The sequence below is a fragment of the Girardinichthys multiradiatus genome, chromosome 1 (assembly GCF_021462225.1).
Source record: "Girardinichthys multiradiatus isolate DD_20200921_A chromosome 1, DD_fGirMul_XY1, whole genome shotgun sequence".
Classification (NCBI taxonomy): Eukaryota; Metazoa; Chordata; class Actinopteri; order Cyprinodontiformes; family Goodeidae; genus Girardinichthys; species Girardinichthys multiradiatus.
This window is the reverse complement of record NC_061794.1, coordinates 32,286,358-32,310,674: the sequence shown is the minus strand read 5'-3', so window position 1 is coordinate 32,310,674 and position 24,317 is coordinate 32,286,358. Positions and strand designations below refer to the sequence as shown.

The window sequence follows — 24,317 nt, the reverse complement described above, 5'->3', positions numbered from 1 at the left end:
GGGACTATGTCTCTCGGCTGGCCTGGGAACGCCTTGGGCTCCCCCCGGAGGAGCTGGAGGAGGTGTCTGGGGAGAGGGACGTCTGGGCGTCTCTGCTGAGTCTGCTGCCCCCGCGACCTGGTCCAGGATGAAGCGGAAGACAACGAGTACGAGTTTAATTAATCTATGTTTTACTTTATGAAATGAGTAACAAAACAACTGAGCTTTTCACGATACTAATTATTTTAATGTACCTGTATGTTCCAGGCCAAATGTGAAACCCAGGGATTTTCTGTATGTTTTTGCACTGTGGCTACTTGGCTCTACAAGTCAATAAACATGGTATATTTATAAGAATTTTGTGCCTTACGGGAAGTTTACTAGCAGAGATTATACAAGTCCGGTGTGTAGATGATTTATTGAGACATAAACCATCACAACTACAGACAACACGTAAATTAGTACAACTATTAAAGTATATAAGCACAGCAGCCATGTTGGATTTAAAGGCAGTGGTTGTTGAAGAACCTCCGAAGTCCAAATTCCGCCTCTGCACCTATCAAAAAGTAATCTTGTTGTTTTTTTTCTGTTGTATAAAAACACAAGTGTTACCCAAACCTATGAGTGGGCTGGCTCGTTGTGCCCCCTCGCCTGTAACCCGTATAGTGCTGTGTTTTTATGCAGATGTGGCTGTAGTTTCTGAGGGACCTCCTCCTCTCTGCGCAGTTTTGCTGCATCCTGGAGTCGAGCACAGCTGCCCCGGTGCAGCATCACAAATGACCCTCTGTCTGCACGGTTGTAAACTGATCCCAGTGTGCTTTAACTGGATAAAAAAAAAAAAATACAAGCAGGCCATAAAGTTAAGCTGGTAAGGATTTTCTTCTTTACCGTCTGTTTTTACCTGCAGTTAGTCCGGTTCAGATCCCGTTATTAACCACAGTTGTAACAGCGGCTAGTTTAATGGGATGCTAGCTGCGTTAGCTTGTTAGCTAAAAACTAGCAGTTTGCTCGGCTAGCAAGGGTTGGGTTAAGTATGTTCAGTTTTGTTTTCCCGTTTTTTGTGTGACCTAAACAAAAGCTCATAAAAGGTTAATTTAGATAGTTGTTTAATTTAAAATTCAAAACGCACTTAGCGATATGCTGATGATTATTGTTTTGCCAGCTTCTTTCATTTTCGTTGCAGCAAATGCAGTAAAAATACTGTGGTGACAATATGTAGCTTTATGCGTTAGATCCAATGTACTACTGTTACTGTGCTAAATAATTTATGCACCTTAGCTGCAGTTTCATCAAAGTAAGACTATGATTTATGGTTTCTGCTGACTTGGATGCACAGTAATACGGAGAATATTCTAAAGATTATTTTTGAGTTGGTACTATCTAAAGGCAAAGTTTGCATTATATCCAGTTGCCCTGTTAAATGTGGCAGTTAGTGATTTTGCTCAGTTCTCTTCACTAGTTTCATACATAGAAGGCAATTAAAATGAAATAACTGGCTATTAAATTTGAAGATGTGCCCTGTTGATATAATGAGATTCATAACACAACTCGATGATGAAGGCACTGCTGTATCACACCTTCATGTCCGCTCTCCTGACCTTGTTTTGATCACATCAGTGCTGCAGAGAAATATTTGCATTCAGTCCCAAGACATCTGAGAGGGCAATCCATGTGAGATGCCTGACCAATGATTACAAATCACTGTGCCGTCTAAATTTCATTATGTGTTTATGAACACTTGTTAAGGGCTGCAACTAGTGATTATTTTGATCGTTTAAGCTGTCAGTTATTTTTTCGATTAATTGAATTAACAATTGTATAGGAAAAGGTTTTTTACAGAGATTTATTACAGAATTTGAACCAGGTGAAGTTAAAGCTATGCCACTTGAGGAATTGTGGATAAAGCATATTTACTGGGAAATAAAGTTTTTCATCCTAAATGCAAAATGTATATTTTTTTGTACAATTTTGGCCTCATAACTGCCCTGAGTGGGTAGTTCTTTGAGCAAATGGCATGTTTTAGAGTCTGTATACTCCAGTTAACGATTATATGATTACTAAATTAGTTGATGATTACATCAATAATTGATTACTTTGTTTAATTGTTTCAGCCCTACTTTTGGTGTTTAATATTAGTAGATACTCCAACACTCCTTTTTCTTATGTGTGTATATTTTTACCTTTTGGGTGTAATATGATTCAAAGTTCAGTTTATTTATACAGTGCCAATTTTCTGCATACAGCAATGTGTAATCAAATAAATATGGTGCAATCATGTAGGCAGATTCAAATCTAATTACTTACATCAATTCCATACAATGCAGTCAAATTCAGTTTATAGTGCCAACTGGTAAAATGTTATTAATCTAAAGAAGCCCAACCGATTCTATCTAGTGATCGACTATTCAGGATTCCTTCTTGAGCACAAGAAGTGAACCAGCTTTAAGCTACAAAAACGATAATGTAATTCAATATACTTACAAAGTGACAAACATACAGTTTGATTGGGCTTTAAAGGCCATCTCTAGCTTGACCTGCTAATCCATTTGTGTTACACCTCATTAATATGCTGCTTTTTCTTGCAGGTAAAGTCAAAGTGAGGCGACAGTAATCACTTCCTTCTCTGTTTTGGTTTGGACCTTGTGGGGTTTTACTCTACAAATGGATAATGGAGACTGGGGACATAGGGTAAGCGATGGGTATAGTATAATGTGGGCCGTGTTGAATAAATTCACCCTTTTAGGTGTTAAAATCTTCCCAATTGCACTTATAATATATGCTTTTACTCATAGATGACAACACCTGTTACCCTGAACGTGGGAGGCCACCTGTACACCACTAGTCTGTCCACCCTCCAGCGTTATCCAGACTCCATGCTTGGTGCCATGTTCCGGGGGGACTTCCCCACAACTCGTGATTCCCGGGGGAATTATTTCATCGACCGCGATGGAACACTTTTCCGGTACATTCTGAACTTCCTGCGGACGTCTGAGCTCACCCTCCCTTTGGATTTCACAGAGACAGACCTGCTGAGGAAGGAGGCAGACTTCTACCAGATTGAACCTTTGATTCAGTGCCTTAACGACCCCAAGCCGCTGTACCCCCCAGATATCTTTGAGCAGGTTGTGGAGCTCTCTAGCACTCGGAAGCTGTCGAAATACTCAAACCCAGTTGCCGTTATCATTACACAGCTAACCATAACAACGAAGGTTCACGCCCTGCTAGAAGGCATTTCCAACAACTTTACCAAGTGGAACAAACACATGATGGACACCAGAGACTGCCAGGTGTCGTTCACCTTCGGACCATGTGATTATCATCAAGAGGTGTCTTTAAGAGTTCACCTCATGGACTACATAATGAAACAAGGCTTCACTATTCGGAACACGCGTGTGCACCACATGAGTGAGCGTGCAAACGAGAACACCGTGGAGCATCACTGGACTTTCTGTAGACCCGCTCACAAAGTTGAAGACTAACTAACAGCACAGCAGTTGTTGTTTCCGTGACATTACTGTTAGAGTTGTCTTTGTATTACGCAAATCAAAACACAAACAACTGTCCTCAGTTTTAATGATGTACTGCTTTTTTTATTTTTACCATGTTTTGACTTTTATATGGTACAATGCTATAGCTTAAAAACAAGCTATTAAAAATGTAGTTTTTTTCTATTTGCTAAACTATTTCAAGAAAATATTTCTTCATCTAATCCCACACATGAATTTTCTTACGGTAGAGGTATTTTTGGTTTTGCAATCTACAAAACAAAGTAAACTTTTTCCATTATTCAGTTAATCGCAATGATGCAAAAACTTGGTAATTCTGACCAGAATTGATTAACAAGTAATAAAGGGAATCAATAGAATGCAGTTATATGAGACTCATTGCCTGCTTATGTAGAAATCTTAATATTTAACACTAATTCAGTTTAACCTCAATTTGTAGGAACATGTCTAAAAAAAAAACATTGGAAAAGGTTGTCCTTGTAAGAAAAAAGTAAACATTTGTCCCTCCACTGTGAATGCAGTGTGCTGTTTAATTACTGTAACTTATAAATCTCTTTTGTACCGTAGATGTATGGTGAGTAAAATTAGATTTAGTCTCTTAGATCCCTTGTAGACCCCATGTATGGTACTATTAGGCCCCTTCATAGCTGATGCATGTGTCTTGTGTATGTATAATTTATGTATCTGCTGCGTCATAATGTCATAGCAACAGTGATGTGTTTAGTCATTCCGGCCAAAATCAAACCAGTTTGTGTATTTCATTTCTATCATCTAGCTCTGTGGTTTGAATTTTCCCTGTATTGCTGATATTTTGAGCTGCAACTAATGACGGGTACAAGCAGTTTTTAAATTAAACCACACAATTCAAACCTGTGGAGAAAAACACTATTTTCTTTCTTGATTGGATGAAAATAATGCATGTTTTAGTATGAATTCTAAGTAAAATTTAACTAAATTTGTGGCTGTGATGTGTAAGATTTTGTTTTTGCTTTGTATGTATGTGGATTACTAAAGCTTTGGTTTCATTCCATGTTGATTAAGTATTTTACCACAAAAAATAGGTGTCAAATTTGTCTAAATGCAAATTGTTTTTCAAGTTTGTGATTAAAAAACAACAAAGGAAAGAGGACGTTTTGGAATAAGGGACTTGCCTTAACTGAAAAGACCTAATACTTCTATAGATTTATGACAGGAGAGGATTAAAACAATTCTATTACTTAGGTGTCAGTGTACTGAAAAGTATGTTCATGTACTGTCCAGCGTATGCTTTTGCTGGAGCTCTTTTCGCATGAATTAGTGCATCGTGTGGTGTGGCATGGAGGCAGTCAGCCTGTGGCTCAGCTGTTGTGTTTAAGAAGCCCCGGTTGCTTTAGTAGTGGCCTTCAGCTTGTCTGCATTGTTGGCTCTAGTGTCTCATTCTTTAAAATACTCCATAGATTCTCTTTGAAGTTTAGTTCCTGGCACGTTTTCTGGCCAGTCCAGCACAATGACGCAATGGTCTGTAAACCAGGTATTGGTTATTTTGGCTGGCAAGTCCTTCTGGAAAATGAAATCAATATTTTCATAAAGTTTGTCAGCATGAAGGAAGCATGAAGTGCTCTAATTCCTCCTGGCAGAAACCTGTCCTCACTTTGGACTCGATAAACCTCAGTGGACCAACACCAGCAGATGACATGACTCCGCAAATCATCACTGACTGTGGAAACTTCACGCTCGATCTAAAGCCACTCGGGTTCTGTGCCACTCTGCTCTTTCCCCAGATGCTGGGCCCTTGATTTCCAATTGAAATTCAAAATTTACTCTCATCTTAAGAGGACTTTAAACCAGTTTGCATCAGTCCAGTACTTTCTCTGGCTTAGCCCAAACAAGAGCCTTCTGACATCTCTGGTTCTGAAGTGACTTTGCAAAAGGAATGCATTAGTTGTAGCCCATATCCTTGATAGGTCTGTGTGAGGTGGCTCTTGAAGCTCCTGGTGCAGTCCACGACTTTTGAGTGAATCTGCTTAGAATGTTAAATGTGCTTTGTGCTACCACACCTAAAATGAATAAAATAATATATCTAGTTTTTAAACTGAATTACTGAAAGGAATTTGGTTTTCGATTGTATTCGAATCACCTATAAATGATTAGCTATAATATTAAGCTTTTTTTTAAAGAATTCTTTAAGCAAAGATGTTTTTAAAACCAATTTATTTCACTACCTTTTGTTCAGAAAGACTGTGTATGACCTTGACGCATGACTACATTTAGATTAGTGAGACGTAAATCCGTTCATATACGCGGCATACCCGGATGTTACGAACTTCTCTATGGTGCGTTCGTTTTAAACGCCATCGTCTGCAGAGATACCCACTTGGAAATGTCCGGAGCTTGTAACACACCCCGCCCGTCTTGTCTGACCCGTTGCCCTAAAATGGGCGCACCCCGTCGTTGCTCTTATAACGTCTGTAAAGGACGTAATAAAGGTAGTTTTCGTTGCTGCTTCGTTTTGAACCGTTCTAATGACAACGCGGTAATAGATTGTTTGGAAAGAGAAACACATCTTTATAGCCGAGATGTTTGGTAAAACCATAAAAGGCTTGCTGTGTCTTGTCCCTGGGAAACACCAACTGGGGGCGTACAGGTTCCTGCCTATCTTTTTCTGCATTGGAGGGGTCATGGAGTGGATTATGATCAACGTGCGGATAGGACCAGAAACTTTCTGTAAGTGTAAACGCACAAAGCCAACGTCTAATCTGTGGTGGGAAGTTAGCATGTGTTAGCATTGGCAGTTCAAAAGCCATTCTGATTTCAATAAATGACACTTTTTGGCTCACATGCGATGTTACAGATATTCACCAAAAATAAAAGCGTCTTATTTTAACACGTGATTGGTTAAGCATTGTTTACTGTACCCACAATATTGCTGTGACTGCAGAAGTATCTATACCCCTTGAACTTGTCCATACATTGACATTACAACCACAAGGCTAAATGCATGTTATCTGTATTTTGTGTGCAAAACCATTGGATCTCAATCCTGGTGCCTTGCCAAGAAATTCTGAATTGGATTTAGGTCTGGACTTTGACTGAGTCACTCTAACAACTTCTTCCACATGTTTTGGGTTCGCTTACATGTCTTTAATGTTAAAGTGGATTTCTTTCAACAATTGCTTGCTAGTTGAAGTGTATGACAAATAGTTATCCTGCTTCTCCTGAGCTGTTGATCTCTGCAACTCCTCCAGAGGTACTCTTGATCTCTTGGTTGCCTAACTAATTAATGCTATCTTTTTACCGGTCAGTTTAGTTGGACAGCTGTATTTAGTGCATTTGTGGTTGTGCCATACCCTTTCCATTTTCAGTTAGTGGACTGAACCGTGCTTTTTGAGATATTAAAATGTTGGGACGTTGTTTTTAGAACCTAACCTTTCTTTAAACCTCTCCATAAATGTGTCCCTTATTTGTCTGATGAGTTCCTTGGTGTTTATGATACTACTTGTTCACTAAACATCCGAGACCTTCACAGAACAGATGCATTTACAGGTCCTTCTCAAAAAATTAGCATATTGTGATAAAGTTCATTATTTTCCATAATGTCATGATGAAAATTTAACATTCATATATTTTAGATTCATTGCACACTAACTGAAATATTTCAGGTATTTTATTGTCTTAATACGGATGATTTTGGCATACAGCTCATGAAAACCCAAAATTCCTATCTCACAAAATTAGCATATCATTAAAAGGGTCTCTAAACGAGCTATGAACCTAATCATCTGAATCAACGAGTTAACTCTAAAAACCTGCAAAAGATTCCTGAGGCCTTTAAAACTCCCAGCCTGGTTCATCACTCAAAACCCCAATCATGGGTAAGACTGCCGACCTGACTGCTGTCCAGAAGGCCACTATTGACACCCTCAAGCAAGAGGGTAAGACACAAAAAGAAATTTCTGAATGAATAGGCTGTTCCCAGAGTGCTGTATCAAGGCACCTCAGTGGGAAGTCTGTGGGAAGGAAAAAGTGTGGCAGAAAACGCTGCACAACGAGAAGAGGTGACCGGACCCTGAGGAAGATTGTGGAGAAGGGCCGATTCCAGACCTTGGGGGACCTGCAGAAGCAGTGGACTGAGTCTGGAGTAGAAACATCCAGAGCCACCGTGCACAGGCGTGTGCAGGAAATGGGCTACAGGTGCCGCATTCCCCAGGTCAAGCCACTTTTGAACCAGAAACAGCAGCAGAAGCGCCTGACCTGGGCTACAGAGAAGCAGCACTGGACTGTTGCTCAGTGGTCCAAAGTACTTTTTTCGGATGAAAGCAAATTCTGCATGTCATTCGGAAATCAAGGTGCCAGAGTCTGGAGGAAGACTGGGGAGAAGGAAATGCCAAAATGCCAGAAGTCCAGTGTCAAGTACCCACAGTCAGTGATGGTCTGGGGTGCCGTGTCAGCTGCTGGTGTTGGTCCACTGTGTTTTATCAAGGGCAGGGTCAATGCAGCTAGCTATCAGGAGATTTTGGAGCACTTCATGCTTCCATCTGCTGAAAAGATTTATGGAGATGAAGATTTCATTTTTCAGCACGACCTGGCACCTGCTCACAGTGCCAAAACCACTGGTAAATGGTTTACTGACCATGGTATCACTGTGCTCAATTGGCCTGCCAACTCTCCTGACCTGAACCCCATAGAGAATCCGTGGGATATTGTGAAGAGAACGTTGAGAGACTCAAGACCCAACACTCTGGATGAGCTAAAGGCCGCTATCGAAGCATCCTGGGCCTCCATAAGACCTCAGCAGTGCCACAGGCTGATTGCCTCCATGCCACGCCGCATTGAAGCAGTCATTTCTGCAAAAGGATTCCCGACCAAGTATTGAGTGCATAACTGTACATTTGAAGGTTGACGTTTTTTGTATTAAAAACACTTTTCTTTTACTGGTCGGATGAAATATGCTAATTTTGTGAGATAGGAATTTTGGGTTTTCATGAGCTGTATGCCAAAATCATCCGTATTAAGACAATAAAAAACCTGAAATATTTCAGTTAGTGTGCAATGAATCTAAAATATATGAATGTTAAATTTTCATCATTACATTATAGAAAATAATGAACTTTATCACAATATGCAAATTTTTTGAGAAGGACCTGTATACTGGGATTAAATTACACCCAGGAGGACTCTATTTAGTAATTGTGTGATTCTGAAGCTGTTTGATTGCACTGGATTTTATTTAGGGGGATTAGATTAAATGGGGCTGATTATATGTGCTCACAACTGTTCCGATGTTCATTTGGAATACATTTTGAAACCACATGTCCTTTCTATTATTGCAGTTATGCATTACTTTTTGTTTGAATAACATTTAGAATACATTCTGGTGTTGTGACCAAATTTGAAAAAGTACAAGGGGTGCAAGTTTGTGCAACTATGTCTTTATAGCAGCTTAAAATGCATTCATTATATATCAAGAATTTAAACCAGGAAGTTTAATTCAGCAAATAAATCTGCTGCAGGCCCCTTGAGGTAGTAGTTTTGAATTCAGCTTAAAAAATTAGGAGATTACAAGATTATCCTTATTTATGCACTGAAGTGTACGTCCCTCACCTTTTTATGTGCAGCTTAATTTTTGCTTCGCTTACCAAAAATGATTAATAGACTAATCGTGACAGCTGAGACAAATATTATTCTGGGTGTCTGATGTGCAACATATATAGATTGTGTCTGAACAGAACAAACATGCAACAAATTGTATTAAATATTGTTCATGTATGGTTTGATTCTTTAACTTAACTTGTATGTGACTTGGTGGTGTATTCTGTTACCACTCTAGTATATAAAGTATTTCAAAAATAGTATTTTAATAGTTGTTTTGGGGGGGAGGGGGGTTGCACCTGTGATTGCACCTATGCCTGGGAGAACTGAAGAAATGAATAGATGAAAAGCAATGGTTTGCCTCTGTTATTGCTTAAGCATTTTCCCTTTTTTCAGATGTGCCTACTTGTGCAGTTTGAGGAAACTGAATTGATTCAAAATCCACTGCTGATTAAAGAAGGGAAAAAAAACAAAATATTTGACCCTTTCTTACTCTGACCCTCTTCCGGATAGAGAGGAATGTTGTCTCTAAAAAACAGACTCCTTTTTCATTCCTCAGGTTTTAGTGGTTGTAAAACTGCCATTGTTGCGTTGGATAAGAAGGTTGTGTCAGGAAAAGTACAAGTTGTTTTTGAATGATTGCATTCTATCAAACATCCGGGTTAATTAATGTAAAAAGTACCAGAAAGCCAGTTGAATATTGCAAATATGACATTACACATGCTTTTTTTGCAGTGACTGACCACATTGTGCTGCACAGCCTCGTCCACTTTCAAACAACGCATTTGCTGGGTCACCTACGTGGAACACAGCCATTGCTAATGAATAGTAACACCTGTTCTTTTCCTGCTGTTCCACATTAAACACCCTGGGAAGATAGTCTGTTGTTCATATAGGTGCCAAATATCAGCCACCTAATTCTTTTACTGCATCCTTAACAGAACCGCACTTCATTCCTTGTATCTTTGGGTTTTTTTTTTAACAGATGACGTCTACAGAAGGAAGAAGTCAGAGCGGCAGTACCAGCAGAAGATGGTAGAAGGTCTCCTAGTGCTCGATCAACCCGGAGACAAGTGAATGATGGTCAGACTTTACAACAGTCTCCTGAGGAGACACTGTTGGACACGAACTCCCTCAATAGTTTTTAACAACTGAATTACAATCATAGAGACCATTAGGACAAAAAGACAATGGAGAAATCCCTTCCAGCTTGCAGGTTTTATCCTGTAAATATGAGTCAAACAACCATAGTTAAACTTGGTGTTACAATGCTGTATGTATGAGATCAAGGCTGATTTAAGTGTCAACGAATACTACCAAAGTAACATCAATAAAAAAAACATTTTATATCTATTATTTAAAGGATTCTGTGCTAATAATTTCAGTACAGGAAGTGAGACATTGTATGGTTGATTTATTGACTGTACAAAAATCCACCTCATTCCATCTTTATCCCTCGCTTATTCAGTACAAGCAATGAAATGCATGCATTGTTATTCTTCAGTTGTACCAGCCAAGAAGAAGAGACTGCAGACCAGATGAAGGTGTTGGGGTATTCCGACAGCTTGATGGGGTTCCCATCCAGCCTCACCTGGTCCAGGTTGGACTGTATGTAGTAGCTGGTGCTGCCTTTGCAGAATGTTTGTCTGTAATAGTCGAGATCTTGTTGTTCTGTAGGAAAACAATAAAAAAGCACAATATTGGGATGTTGTGTAGACATCCCTTCTCTTTGATTTAAAAAAAAAAAGAAACTGCAGAAGAACTTACATGCAGGTGCACAACTTGAAGGGACTCTGGAAGTTGGGGCACTGCTGTCAGTTCATTATCTCCAAGGTAAAGGTATGCAAGACTGGTAAGCTTCTGCAACAATGTAAGGACAGTTTAGATGCTCAAAGCTCATTCTTTTCTTAAAAATGAAGATTACAGGATTAAATTGTTAACTCACTTTAAAAGCATTTGTCTTTACCCCCTGCGCTTTTAGCCTATTTGAATTCGCATTGAAAGAAACTAGTGAGCAAGTCTGGTCAGCAGGTTTTCTGTTAGATTGAGCTCCTGAATCTCAGCAATGAGATTCCCAGTCAGGTCAATTCTTTGGAGAGTTGCTGAAAATTAAAGTAAAGTTTGGTGATGAATACAAAAAGTATTTTTACAATTTTATCCTACTACAGTACCTTGCTGAAGTATTCATAGCTATTGAACTTTTTCACATTTTGTCATGCTACAGTGACAACTTTAATATAGTGTATTAGCATTTTATGGAACAAACCAACAGAAGGTATTGCATGATTGAGAATTGGGAATAAAAGAGACTTGGACATTAACAAGAGTCCCATAGTAACTGCAGGGATCCACAGCTTAGGTGGGTTTGCCACAAGCCTTGTAGGCATGACACAGTAAATGTGTGGAAAGAGGAGCTCTGGTCAGATGAGACCAAAATGTAACTTTTTGGGCTACTTGCAAAATGATAAGTGTGCAGAAAACTAACGCTGCAAGCCAAGGTCAACATACTATTGCCATATGAAACATGATGGTGACAGCATCATGCTGGAGATGCTTTTCTTCAGTTGGGACAAGGAAACTGGTGAGAGTTGATGGTAACGTGGATTGAGCCAAATACAGGGCAATTGCGGAAGAAAACCTAGAGGCTACAAAACACTTGCGACTAAGGTAGGGGTTTATCTCCAGCCGCAAAATGCCCCAATCACACAGCAATGGAAGAGTTTTAATCAGAGCATTTTCTTGTGTTAGAATGACCCAGTCAAAGTGCAGACCTAAATTTAACTGAAAATCCTTGGCAAGTCTTTAAGACTTTTTTGCAAAAGGAGAATCGACAAAAATGTCAGTGCAAAGCTGGTTGAAATGCACCCCAAAATGTTTCAGCAGTAATTACAGGTCCTTCTCAAAATATTAGCATATTGTGATAAAGTTCATTATTTTCCATAATGTCATGATGAAAATTTAACATTCATATATTTTAGATTCATTGCACACTAACTGAAATATTTCAGGTCTTTTATTGTCTTAATACGGATGATTTTGGCATACAGCTCATGAAAACCCAAAATTCCTATCTCACAAAATTAGCATATCATTAAAAGGGTCTCTAAACGAGCTATGAACCTAATCATCTGAATCAACGAGTTAACTCTAAACACCTGCAAAAGATTCCTGAGGCCTTTAAAACTCCCAGCCTGGTTCATCACTCAAAACCCCAATCATGGGTAAGACTGCCGACCTGACTGCTGTCCAGAAGGCCACTATTGACACCCTCAAGCAAGAGGGTAAGACACAGAAAGAAATTTCTGAACGAATAGGCTGTTCCCAGAGTGCTGTATCAAGGCACCTCAGTGGGAAGTCTGTGGGAAGGAAAAAGTGTGGCAGAAAACGCTGCACAACGAGAAGAGGTGACCGGACCCTGAGGAAGATTGTGGAGAAGGGCCGATTCCAGACCTTGGGGGACCTGCGGAAGCAGTGGACTGAGTCTGGAGTAGAAACATCCAGAGCCACCGTGCACAGGCGTGTGCAGGAAATGGGCTACAGGTGCCGCATTCCCCAGGTCAAGCCACTTTTGAACCAGAAACAGCGGCAGAAGCGCCTGACCTGGGCTACAGAGAAGCAGCACTGGACTGTTGCTCAGTGGTCCAAAGTACGTTTTTCGGATGAAAGCAAATTCTGCATGTCATTCGGAAATCAAGGTGCCAGAGTCTGGAGGAAGACTGGGGAGAAGGAAATGCCAAAATGCCAGAAGTCCAGTGTCAAGTACCCACAGTCAGTGATGGTCTGGGGTGCCGTGTCAGCTGCTGGTGTTGGTCCACTGTGTTTTATCAAGGGCAGGGTCAATGCAGCTAGCTATCAGGAGATTTTGGAGCACTTCATGCTTCCATCTGCTGAAAAGCTTTATGGAGATGAAGATGTCATTTTTCAGCATGACCTGGCACCTGCTCACAGTGCCAAAACCATTGGTAAATGGTTTACTGACCATGGTATCACTGTGCTCAATTGGCCTGCCAACTCTCCTGACCTGAACCCCATAGAGAATCTGTGGGATATTGTAAAGAGAACGTTGAGAGACTCAAGACCCAACACTCTGGATGAGCTAAAGGTCGCTATCGAAGCATCCTGGGTCTCCATAAGACCTCAGCAGTGCCACAGGCTGATTGCCTCCATGCCACGCCGCATTGAAGCAGTCATTTCTGCAAAAGGATTCCCGACCAAGTATTGAGTGCATAACTGTACATGATTATTTGAAGGTTGACGTTTTTTGTATTAAAAACACTTTTCTTTTATTGGTCTGATGAAATATGCTAATTTTGTGAGATTGGAATTTTGGGTTTTCATGAGCTGTATGCCAAAATCATCCGTATTAAGACAATAAAAGACCTGAAATATTTCAGTTAGTGTGCAATGAATCTAAAATATATGAATGTTAAATTTTCATCATGACATTATGGAAAATAATGAACTTTATCACAATATGCTAATATTTTGAGAAGGACCTGTACAGCACAGGTGGTTCAACAAAGGATTGAATCATTTAGGCTAAATACATATTAAACATTTTTCAAAAACTGAAAGCCATTTTCCTCCTTCCTACTTTCAGTTGTGCACTACTACAGTTGTTCTATCACATAAAATTTAATTAAAATACATTAAAGTTTTTGGTTCCAATTTGCCAAAAGGTGAAACAGCTCATTGGGTAGGAATGCTTTTGCAAGGAACAGCATTTATTTACATTTTAACCATGTCAGCAAAGTCTCATTTGCTTATTTTTCAGATTTTGTTGAAACGTACATAGAGGTACACAGTTACTTTCGACAGAGATGGCACAGCAGTCAGATCAGTTAACGGATTCGCTCAGGCAGACACACATCAGACATGTTGGCAGCTCTGAAAAAGGTCACATCTGTTCTTTAGATTATACAGGCACAGACTGACTAATGAACAGCCCAGTTCAATGGTCTCACCGGTTGGACTTTGCTGTTTGCAGTTAGTTCTGAAGGGGTCACATAATCAAGTCTTTTATCACATAATATGATCCAAGGTCAAAAAAGTGGAAAACGCCTATTCAAGGGTTGCATAATAAGACTTTCAACAGTTTTCAAATTGAAAAAATGTTTTGAATAAAAGTTACCGCTGGCTTCCTGAGCTACTGCCAGGTCTGGGTCCGAGTCGTGTTGGAGGCTGTCATCAGGAATGTTCACAATCTCAGTCTTGAGAAAAATAAAAGTGCTTCTCTGCTCGTTTTCTTCACAACCCAGACCATTATACGCATCTACTTATTCCAACGGTACACAAACACTGGAAGATACTTACCGAAGATTTCCTTGCTTCCATGGATTCATCTTTCTTAGCAGATATAAGCCTTGCAGAGAGGATAATCAATACAAAGATTAAAATCCTTGGATGCTCGGTTGTCAGAGAAGAGGGCTCTGCCTCTTCAGCTGTGTGCATGTGAGCAGGAAAACTTTTCCGTCCACTTTTCATTAAGCTGCTATTACTGAGTAAGTAAAGGAAACTGACTTTTTAACTCTTTAGAACAAATAAAATCTGAATCTGAGATGGGTAAAATGTGGAGTGACTAGGCATGGGTTGGTAGGAGGTTCTCTGTATGTTAACATTCGGTAAAAATACTGTGTTTGCACTGTTTCAACACAAAAATATAAACTAAAATGTCTATGTTTATTTTTTATTATTTAAAACGGGAGAGCAACAATTATTACTACCCCTGCTAAAATATAACACTGCCTAATAATGTTATACTAATGTTATTTATTAGTTATTGATTTGATTTATGCAGACTTGCATGAAAACATCCAGTTAAAACTAAGTATTAACATACACTGAATATATAACCATGTTTTTCTCACAGTCTGAAATCTCACAATCTGAAATTGAATCAGATTAAACTTTTCCTGTTTATTGAGTTAGGATTAGCTAAATTATTTATATTAGCTAAATGCTAAAATGTTTTTTTTTTTTTTTTGAGAAAATTCTTTATGGCTTTTTTTTTAATACTTTCACATCTCAATGTTTCTAAATATGATCATACAATGGCTTTTTCAGCTTGCTAAAGTTTAATTCACAACATTTGAGTGAATTGGAATCTCATTGAGATTCATCTGCATAAATAAAGATGAAATTAAAAAAATCCCTTCAACTGGAATTGTGTTTTGGTTAATGCTTTTAAAAAAATGTTCTGCAGTATTAGACTTTGTTGCACAAAACTATTTGTACTTAAATGTTGACAATGAGACTTTTGGCAGTTGTGGTGTAAACGTGATGGGGAAAGTTAAAGCCTGCTTTGCATGGACACTGATAAACATGAAGCGAAATGGGAAGCTTTATATATCCACAAATATACTTATAAAAAGTATTTGCCTATTCACAGATTGGTTCTATTGTGGTTTACATTTAGAGGAATTTTAACCAGGTACATACAGTACAGACTTGGATGAGTGATCCTATTCTACTTATTAAATCAGGTCAAACATATATAGTACAGACCAAAAGTTTGGACACACCTTCTCATTCAAAGAGTTTTCTTTATTTTCATGACTATGAATATTGTAGCTTCACACTGAAGGCATCAAAACTATGAATTAACACATGTGGAATTATATACTGAACAAAAAAGTGTGAAACAACTGAAAATATGTCTTATATTCTAGGTTCTTCAAAGTAGCCACCTTTTGCTTTGATTACTGCTCCGCACACTCTTGGCATTCTGTTGATGAGCTTCAAGAGGTAGTCACCTGAAATGGTTTTCACTTCACAGGTGTCCCCTGTCAGGTTTAATAAGTTGGATTTCAAGCCTTTTAAATGGGGTTGGGACCATCAGTTGTGTTGTGCAGGAGGTGGATACAGTACACTGCTGATAGTCCTACTGAATAGACTGTTAGAATTTGTAATATGGCAAGAAAAAAGCAGCTAAGTAAAGAAAAACGAGTGGCCATCATTACTTTACGAAATGAAGGTCACTCATTCTGAACAATTGGGAAAACTTTGAAAGTGTCTCCAAGTGCAGTCGCAAAAACCATCAAGCGCTACAAAGAAACTGGCTCACATGAGGACCACCCCAGGAAAGGAAGACCAAGAGTCACCTCTGCTGCGGACGATAAGTTCATCCGAGTCACCAGCCTCAGAAATCGCAGGTCAACAGCAGCTCAGATTAGAGAACAGGTCAATGCCACACAGAGTTCTAGCAGCAGACACATCTCTAGAACAACTGTTAAGAGGAGACTGTGTGAATCAGGCCTTCATGGTAAAATAGCTGCTAGGAAACCACTGCTGAGGACAGGCAACAAGCAGAAGAGACTTGTTTGGGCTAAAGAACACAAGGAATGGCCATTAGACCAGTGGAAATCTGTGCTTTGGTCTGATGAGTCCAAGTTTGAGATCTTTGGTTCCAACCACCGTGTCTTTGTGTGGTGCAGAAGAGGTGAACAGATGGACTCTACATGCCTGGTTCCCACCGTGAAGCATGGAGGAGGAGGTGTGATGGTGTGGGTGTGCTTTGCTGGTGACACTGTTGGGGATTTATTCAAAATTGAAGGCATACTGAACCAGCATGGCTACCACAGCATCTTGCAGCGGCATGCTATTCCATCCGGTTTGCGTTTAGTTGGACCATCAATTATTTTTCAACAGGACAATGATCCCAAACACACCTCCAGGCTGTGTAAGGGCTATTTGACCAAGAAGGAGAGTGATGGGGTGCTGCGCCAGATGACCTGGCCTCCTCAGTCACCGGACCTGAACCCAATCGAGATGGTTTGGGGTGAACTGGACCGCAGAGTGAAGGCAAAAGGGCCAACAAGTGCTAAGCATCTCTGGGAACTCCTTCAAGACTGTTGGAAAACCATTTCAGGTGACCTCTTGAAGCTCATCAACAGAATGCCAAGAGTGTGCGGAGCAGTAATCAAAGCAAAAGGTGGATACTTTGAAGAACCTAGAATATAAGACATATTTTCAGTTGTTTCACACTTTTTTGTTCAGTATATAATTCCACATGTGTTAATTCATAGTTTTGATGCCTTCAGTGTGAAGCTACAATATTCATAGTCATGAAAATAAAGAAAACTCTTTGAATGAGAAGGTGTGTCCAAACTTTTGGTCTGTACTGTACTCCGAGGAAGTATTTGAAATTTGCTATTTATCGTCAACCACACACATCCGTATGTGTATGTTTTCTTCTGCCAGAGTGAGAAACATAACCATTTCCCCCCAAAAAACCTGCCCTGCTCTGATTGGTCAGCTTCAGTAACTGACACATGAAATTCAAAATAAAGCAGGAAAAAACATTCAAACAGAAGCAAAGTATGTGTGTTCTTGAAAGCATTGGGCAATTTATTCACAGCTTTAGTTCTTACAGAAGAACTACTAGAACGATTGAAGAGGTGAAGATTTCAAATAGTGCCACTTTATAAAGTATTTTATGGATTCCTATCTGTGTGATAATACGGCACAAACAATGCTAAAAAAAACATAAAAGAAAGACCAGGTATAAAAAGAAGAAAATTAGAAGCTTTGATATCAATGCTCAACTGACCTTCTATTGGGATTAGCAGTAAAACTTGGTTTTAACAAATGTAAATAGAAGAAATCTAAGCAAGACTTTCTGTCTGTAAAGAATACTGGATTCCCTCGCAATTTAATAAAATAATGAAAAAAAAACGGACATAAAAAAAGTCAAGTTGGCAAACATTGTTTGGATGCAGTTTAGCTTCACAGCTCCTCAGCTCTGGCACTTATAGACTTGAAGTTAAGTAAGGAAGACGCTACATCAAGGATGTGGTCGTTTTGTGCCATATTTAATTTATCATTCAATTTTGATGACTGCAAAGATATTACCTTGATTTGTTAAACACAGCCAACAGTTCTGGATTTATAATGAAGTTGTTTCCAAGGTTTTAAGTCTGAAATATTATGTACAATTGATTCATATTTTTTGAATATAAATATATTTTAAACTTTCAGTTTCATGATCATCATTTTCTGATATTAAAACACAAATTCACACTTTTAGGGCCAAACTTAGAGTTCAGGATATAAAGCATTGGTTGTTCATAAACCCTGTCTACCCTGTAAAAGACAAAAATTGAATGGATGATTAATATCATTGTTAATGGATCTTTTAAGACTGAATTATTGAAAAATATAATTAAAAATAGACTATTATGGATAGGTATTTACAAGATTGACATGCAGGTCAACGTCTGTGAAATCCAAGAGAGACCATATGTGGATATTTGCATATGAAACTGATTCCTGCAGTATTTCAATAGTTGAGGGTTTGTATTATGCATTATTTTACTTTGCTTAAATGTTTGTACACTTCAACACTAGATTGGGATCCAAAGTTTGCACTATTGTTTTTTTATGGCACCAAAACAGAAGCATTTAGAAAACCTTTGTTTTAGTTGCTAAATTCAGCTGACAGTATATATTTATAAAATATTGTATAATTTTATTATACAATTATTTATGTTTTTATTATCTTCAAAATATTGGCATCAACAACATATGTGCTCAAAATCATCACTGAGTAGAAACCTCATACTGAAACTTGGATTTTGTGCCTGTCCAATCTTCTTCCAGACTCTTCCTCATTTGAAAAAAGTACTTTGGTCCACTGAGCAACAGTATAGTCCTTATCTACCTTATCCCAAACGGGACGCCTCTGACATTATCTCTGGTTAAGGAGTGGCTTAATACCAATAATGTGAGAGCTGTAGTCCACCTCTTGGATACATCTGTGTGTAGTGGCTCTTGAAGCACTCCAACCACAGTCCACATTTTGTGAATCTTCCCCAAACTCTTAAATTGGCTTTGCTTTATAATTGTCTCAAAGTAGTTGGTTCCACTGCATCTTTTTCTACTGCAGTTTTTCCTTCCACTCAACTCAACTTCCCACTAGTATGCTTGTATATAGCAGTCTGGAAACAGACAGCTTCTTTTGCAAAGACCTTATGTGGCTAACCTCTTCTTGTGGAGTCAATGCCTGTCAGCTGGAAAACACTCAAATCAGCAGTCTTTCCAAAGTACATTGAAAATGTACCTTGTTTTGCTTACCACGTCAATACCAGTTTCTAGAAATAGCCTAAAACATTTATACAACACATAGACTTATTATTGTTGCAGAATTTTTAAACATTCAGGTTGTTTCTCCAGTAAGCCCACAATAAAGCAAAACAAGACTGAAATGTAAGCTTATTTGATGTCTTCAACTATTTCTAGTACTATCTAGAACAATAAGCAGCAACAAGACGTTAATGTAATCCAGGCATAGCATAACATATTTTTATATTAAAACAGTTTATTTATTATTGGTATCACATTGGTATTTTCTTATAATTCGGGGTTTTCATTAGCTGTAAACCATAACCATCAAAATTAACTGAGATTACACTGTGTAATGAATCTATGAGTTTCACTTTTTGTGTTGAAAACTTAAATAAATCAATGTTTATATTCAAATTTGATGAAATCCACCTTTATATGGCAACTTTATTGATGTCACGTTTAACATCAAAATTCAATATTCAGAAAAAATGCAACAAACGCCAAAAAAAAAAAAAAAAAAAAAAAACTTGAAAAACGCTGCAATGACACTTTGAGGCTGGAAATTAGCAGCCTCCTAACACGTGGTCTATAAAGCTTTAACAGATTACATAATTAGTATGGAAACATTAAAACATATCGCCATAGAAGTTAATATGTGTTGTGATAAAGTAACAGGTTAATCTCGGCTTCGTACATGTGTTTGATCTTCAGCAGAAAAGCAGCTCCTGCATTACGTAAGGCAGATGTGTGGTGAGAAAGGAGGAAACAGAAGTGCCAGTGTAGCGGAAGTGGTACTGCCCTGAACGCTGAGCGAGACGGAGGACGGAGGCAGAATCGTACAGAGAGAGAAAAAACCGACAGAAAAAGCAGGATTAACAGTCACCAATTTTGTAAGTGTAATAACCTCGCGCGTCTGTATATCGCATGATAGTACTACCTTTTCATTGGTAATTCGGCGGGAGAAGAGCTGTTTTTCATCGTGTGCGGCTGAATCCTGTTGAGAAGCCATCATAACCAAGAGGCTAGGTTAGCTGCTAACCGACGCTCGGATTCCATGACACTTTGTTCTGACAGGCTCGGCAGCCTGGGCGGGCCTCGGTACAGCTGTGGAAAATACGCTAAAACGCACAGGCAGCTTACCGAAATGCCACAAATTTCCTTGTCTGGCTAAGGAACTCCCTAAAAAGAATCGTCGCTGTCTCATTCTTGTTTAAATAATTTAACGTGGCCGTTAACATTTTCTTTACTGGCCTAGCGACAGACAGCGGCACTCAGACGACCGTAGCTAGCAGTTAGCTTCTCCATTCGCTTTGCGTTATCACGACAGATTAGCACCTCTCCGCGTTCTGTGTTCAACCCAGGACACACCCTTAGATGTAATGTAATAGAAATTATAAATCAGTCCAGGTGTTTTTATCTATAGGGCGTTAAAAATAAGTCGCTAAATACGACAGCACGCTAACGCTACTAGCAACCTCAGGGGAGGGCATTAAAAGCTGACCCGGGAAAGCTGTGGTTGGTTTTGTAGATTGAGGATTACATCAAAGTATATTTATCCAGTAAAACAGCCGTGACTGTTAAATTTAAGAATCGTACACCTGTGTGTGTTGACGACTGAGTACGGAGAAGGTTAGGGATGCAAGAGAAGAGACGAGATTGAGGGGCGCTATCAACGAGCTAACAGCTAAACCTTAGCTAGTGATGTGTATGATTGACCCACTTGAGAAGGAGCTCAGTTTAAATGTGTACCCAATTTCTTTAAAACCTTATAGTTTCCTTCAAAGATTTGGTGAACCATGTTCATTTAAGCTAAAAGGTTAACTATCCACCTTAAAACGTGAATAAGCATGTGTACTGTTAACATATCAAGCTCTAATATTTGTTTATTTTCCCCCTCCAGTCTAGAAAATGGATAAGAACGACCTGGTACAGAAGGCTAAGCTTGCTGAGCAGGCTGAGCGCTATGATGACATGGCTGCAGCCATGAAGTCGGTGACAGAGCAGGGTGCAGAGTTGTCGAATGAGGAGCGTAACCTTCTCTCTGTGGCCTACAAGAATGTGGTTGGGGCACGTCGCTCATCCTGGCGTGTAATTTCCAGCATCGAGCAGAAGACTGAGGGTAATGACAAAAAACAGCAGATGGCACGTGAATACCGGGAGAAGATAGAAGCTGAACTGCAAGAAATCTGCCATGATGTGCTTGTAAGGGTTTGCTCTTCATTGGTACACTTGTGACAGTTGTGACCTTTTTTGTATTTAAGGAGATGTTACTAAACTGGTAATCTCATCTTTTGATTTCAGGGGCTACTGGACAACTTTCTCATTGCCAATGCATCTGCTGCCGAGAGCAAGGTGTTCTACCTGAAGATGAAAGGCGACTATTATAGATACCTTTCTGAGGTTGCATCTGGGGAAACTAAGAAGGGTGAATACATTATTTTTACATTGCTATGCATTACAACATTTAAATTGACTTAAATAGGGATTTGAAAGATTGAAATGTTTAATATCAAAATTCTGATGCTTAAAAGCCTTTTTCAGGTAAGCAATTGCCTTTAATGTAAACTGAAAAAGGGCTTGTTTTCTAAATGGAATCTTAAAACTTTTTATTCTACAAAATGCAGTTACTTGTTAATTACAAGGCTTGCCATTTTTCTGTAAACAATTTAACAGTGCTGTGCTCATTTTCTTTGCTTATTCCACTGCCCACATGTGGCCAAATTCAAAGTCGACTTCAAAATTTGTGAATTTTGAATCATTTTGTCATTTTTCTGCCAATATAGATACAGTGGAGAATTCCCAGCAGGCATACCAGCAAGCTTTTGACATTAGCAAGGGGGAGATGCAGCCAACACATCCCATTAGGCTCGGGCTGGCCCTCAACTTCTCAGTCTTCTATTACGAAATCCTCAACAACCCGGACAAGGCCTGTAGCCTGGCTAAGACGGTACGAACTAAACCTTTAAAGGCAATCAACATGAAGTCTTGTTATTTTTTTTTCATAAAAAATGTTTAGAAACTAATTGGCTATCAATTTTTAATCTGGAGATACTATAGAAATTACTAATAAATGTACGTCAACTATTACTGTCTTTGGAGAATAGTACCAGATTGTAGAAGTTTTTGTTTCTCTCTTCTAGGCATTTGATGAAGCAATTGCTGAACTCGACACTTTGAACGAGGACTCTTACAAAGACAGCACCCTGATCATGCAACTACTAAGGGACAACCTGACTGTGAGTTCCATACTTAGTTTATCCTGTGTTTACTTGATGTCTTTCGTCATGAAATGTTATAATGTTTTTCTTTTTCCAGCTGTGGACATCAGAAAACCAGGCAGATGAGGGAGAAACCGGAGACGGGGAAAACTAATGGAATTGCACTGTTAATCCACCTACACTCTTATCTTAAACACAGACAGCTTATATACATCCCCCCTCCACTCCATCAGCCCCTCCCACTTCTGTATGACAAGCAGCCTGAATTGCTCCTGACCAACTAGTTTACCCCTCTCAGTTCACTGTGAGGTGACAGGGTAATTTTCAGTTGTTAGCAGATTCAGTCACTTTGTGGAAACATGTTGTATTGATTAGTGAGTCCATGTTGCTGTTGTTTTTGTCAGCTTCGTGTATAGGTTTGTATGTAGTGAGCGTGAAAGTGCGAGTGAATGTGAAGCAAGCAATCGTGCGTGTGTTGTCTGGGGGGGAGGGGGTGTTGTGAATTCGAATCGTCCTTCCAACTTCCTTTGTCCCAGCTAGTTTGGTGTGCATTTTTCATCCCATTTTTTGTTACTTATTTGTGATTCCTCATGATATTTACAGGTTTTATTGTATGGTAATTAAACTGGCAGTTGATTTCCACCAAACACTGTGATGGTAGGCTTTCCATTTGCTTCACGACCCCCAAAACAGTTATTTTGTTTTTGTTTTGTTTGAATTTCCAGACATGTACGATCCTGTATTCAGTTAACTGCAATTCTGCTGTGGGCTCATACAGAAAGGAGGCAGGCTGTATTGTGACACTGACATCTTGATGTAATATTCCTTGATCATGTTCACAAATTCAGTTTTAAAGTTCTAAGGGACCCCTTAAATTGTCATTATAGATTTGTTCAGACATAAGACATTCCACATTATTAGGCTTTTTGAAAACAGCAGTGCTCCTTATTGTTTTTTGAAATAAGTATAGATTGTCATTGTAGTTTTCTCACTGTTCTGGTGCTGCTTGATCTCAGTACAATGAAAATTGTATACGTTAATGTGGTTCCATGTATTTTGCAAGATTGACTATCATCTGTATGTAAAACCTAAAGTAACCTTTTATTGATGTTAATTGAAAATGTCTTGCCACACTGTATCAACCCTGCTTGCAAAATATTCCTCTTAAAGCGGTTGTTTTCTCCAAAAAAGCTTTTGTGCCTGGCTTTCTCTTACAGCCTCCTGCATTTTTATTTTAGGTAGCAGCATCTGCTTGTTTGAAATCTCATGGAAGGAGTTAAACTACAAAAAAAATAAAATAAACCCTGACCTCAGTTTTTATCCAGGTGAATCTCTCAGCTGTTAAAGATGGCTGGTGGTAATAATTGCCTCTAAAAATCAGGTTTAAGAAGGTGAAAAGAAGCTCAGTGTCACAATACCATGTATCACCACTACATTCCACATTACTGTAGTTGAAGACACCATTCCACGTTATAGCTGGCGGTCTGTTTACTCTGACAATGCTCCAATAAATTGAAATCTTTTGTTGGGGGAAAAAAATAATAAAAAAAATTATGTCCATTATTTTGCTTGATGAAAATGCAGTTAGTGAATGTGGAACGAAGCCTGTCTGTATATCAGGTATTTACTTGCTTTGTTTTTACTGACAAGTCTTATGGCTAAAATTTGCTTCTGTAACAGTCTTATTACCCAGTGCACACACGTGGTTGTGAAAATTTAGAATAGCTATTAAAAAAGCAGTGATGAAATGGAGATAAACAATGGTTGGTGTAATTCTAGCTTTGTGTTTATGTATCTTAAAACCATTCTAGTTTCACTCTACATGTAAGAAATAGGAAAGTGTCAAAGACCATTCAGTGAAATAAAGTTTCGTTTAAGATAAGAGGCAAATTACGTCTTCATTTCTGTTCACAATCAAGTCTTGTTAAACTTTTTAAACACATAAAACGTGGCTTTAAACTTGTGGGCTCATCCACATTCATGT

At 38.9% G+C, this 24,317-nt stretch overlaps 3 protein-coding genes, 1 long non-coding RNA gene and 1 pseudogene across 4 annotated transcripts; 3 read left to right on the top strand and 2 right to left on the bottom strand.

The window, feature by feature from the left end:
• Nucleotides 1–58: 58 nt before the first annotated feature.
• On the bottom strand, nt 59–734 carry LOC124883449. The gene is made up of 3 exons (XR_007042216.1): nt 598–734; nt 234–302; nt 59–117 (listed from the first exon to the last, which is right to left on the bottom strand). It is a non-coding gene; the product is annotated as an uncharacterized LOC124883449 (long non-coding RNA).
• Nucleotides 704–4,444, top strand: kctd6b (potassium channel tetramerization domain containing 6b). The gene is made up of 3 exons (XM_047390498.1): nt 704–847; nt 2,565–2,667; nt 2,772–4,444. Exons 2-3 carry the CDS (start codon nt 2,641–2,643, stop codon nt 3,456–3,458), a joined length of 714 nt encoding a protein of 237 aa, XP_047246454.1. The 5' UTR covers nt 704–847; nt 2,565–2,640; the 3' UTR covers nt 3,459–4,444.
• Nucleotides 4,445–5,894: 1,450 nt separating this feature from the next.
• On the top strand, nt 5,895–10,409 carry LOC124867426 (small integral membrane protein 4). The gene is made up of 2 exons (XM_047363862.1): nt 5,895–6,188; nt 10,039–10,409. Exons 1-2 carry the CDS (start codon nt 6,041–6,043, stop codon nt 10,128–10,130), a joined length of 240 nt encoding a protein of 79 aa, XP_047219818.1. The 5' UTR covers nt 5,895–6,040; the 3' UTR covers nt 10,131–10,409.
• On the bottom strand, nt 10,039–11,270 carry LOC124866025 (annotated as a pseudogene).
• Nucleotides 11,271–19,848: 8,578 nt separating this feature from the next.
• LOC124867417 (14-3-3 protein beta/alpha-1) lies at nt 19,849–24,215 on the top strand. Its single transcript, XM_047363853.1, has 6 exons — nt 19,849–20,005; nt 21,016–21,317; nt 21,417–21,540; nt 21,899–22,062; nt 22,256–22,351; nt 22,431–24,215. The coding sequence occupies exons 2-6, from the start codon at nt 21,024–21,026 to the stop codon at nt 22,485–22,487; spliced, it is 735 nt and encodes a 244-aa protein (XP_047219809.1). The 5' UTR covers nt 19,849–20,005; nt 21,016–21,023; the 3' UTR covers nt 22,488–24,215.
• The last annotated feature ends 102 nt before the right edge of the window (nt 24,216–24,317 follow it).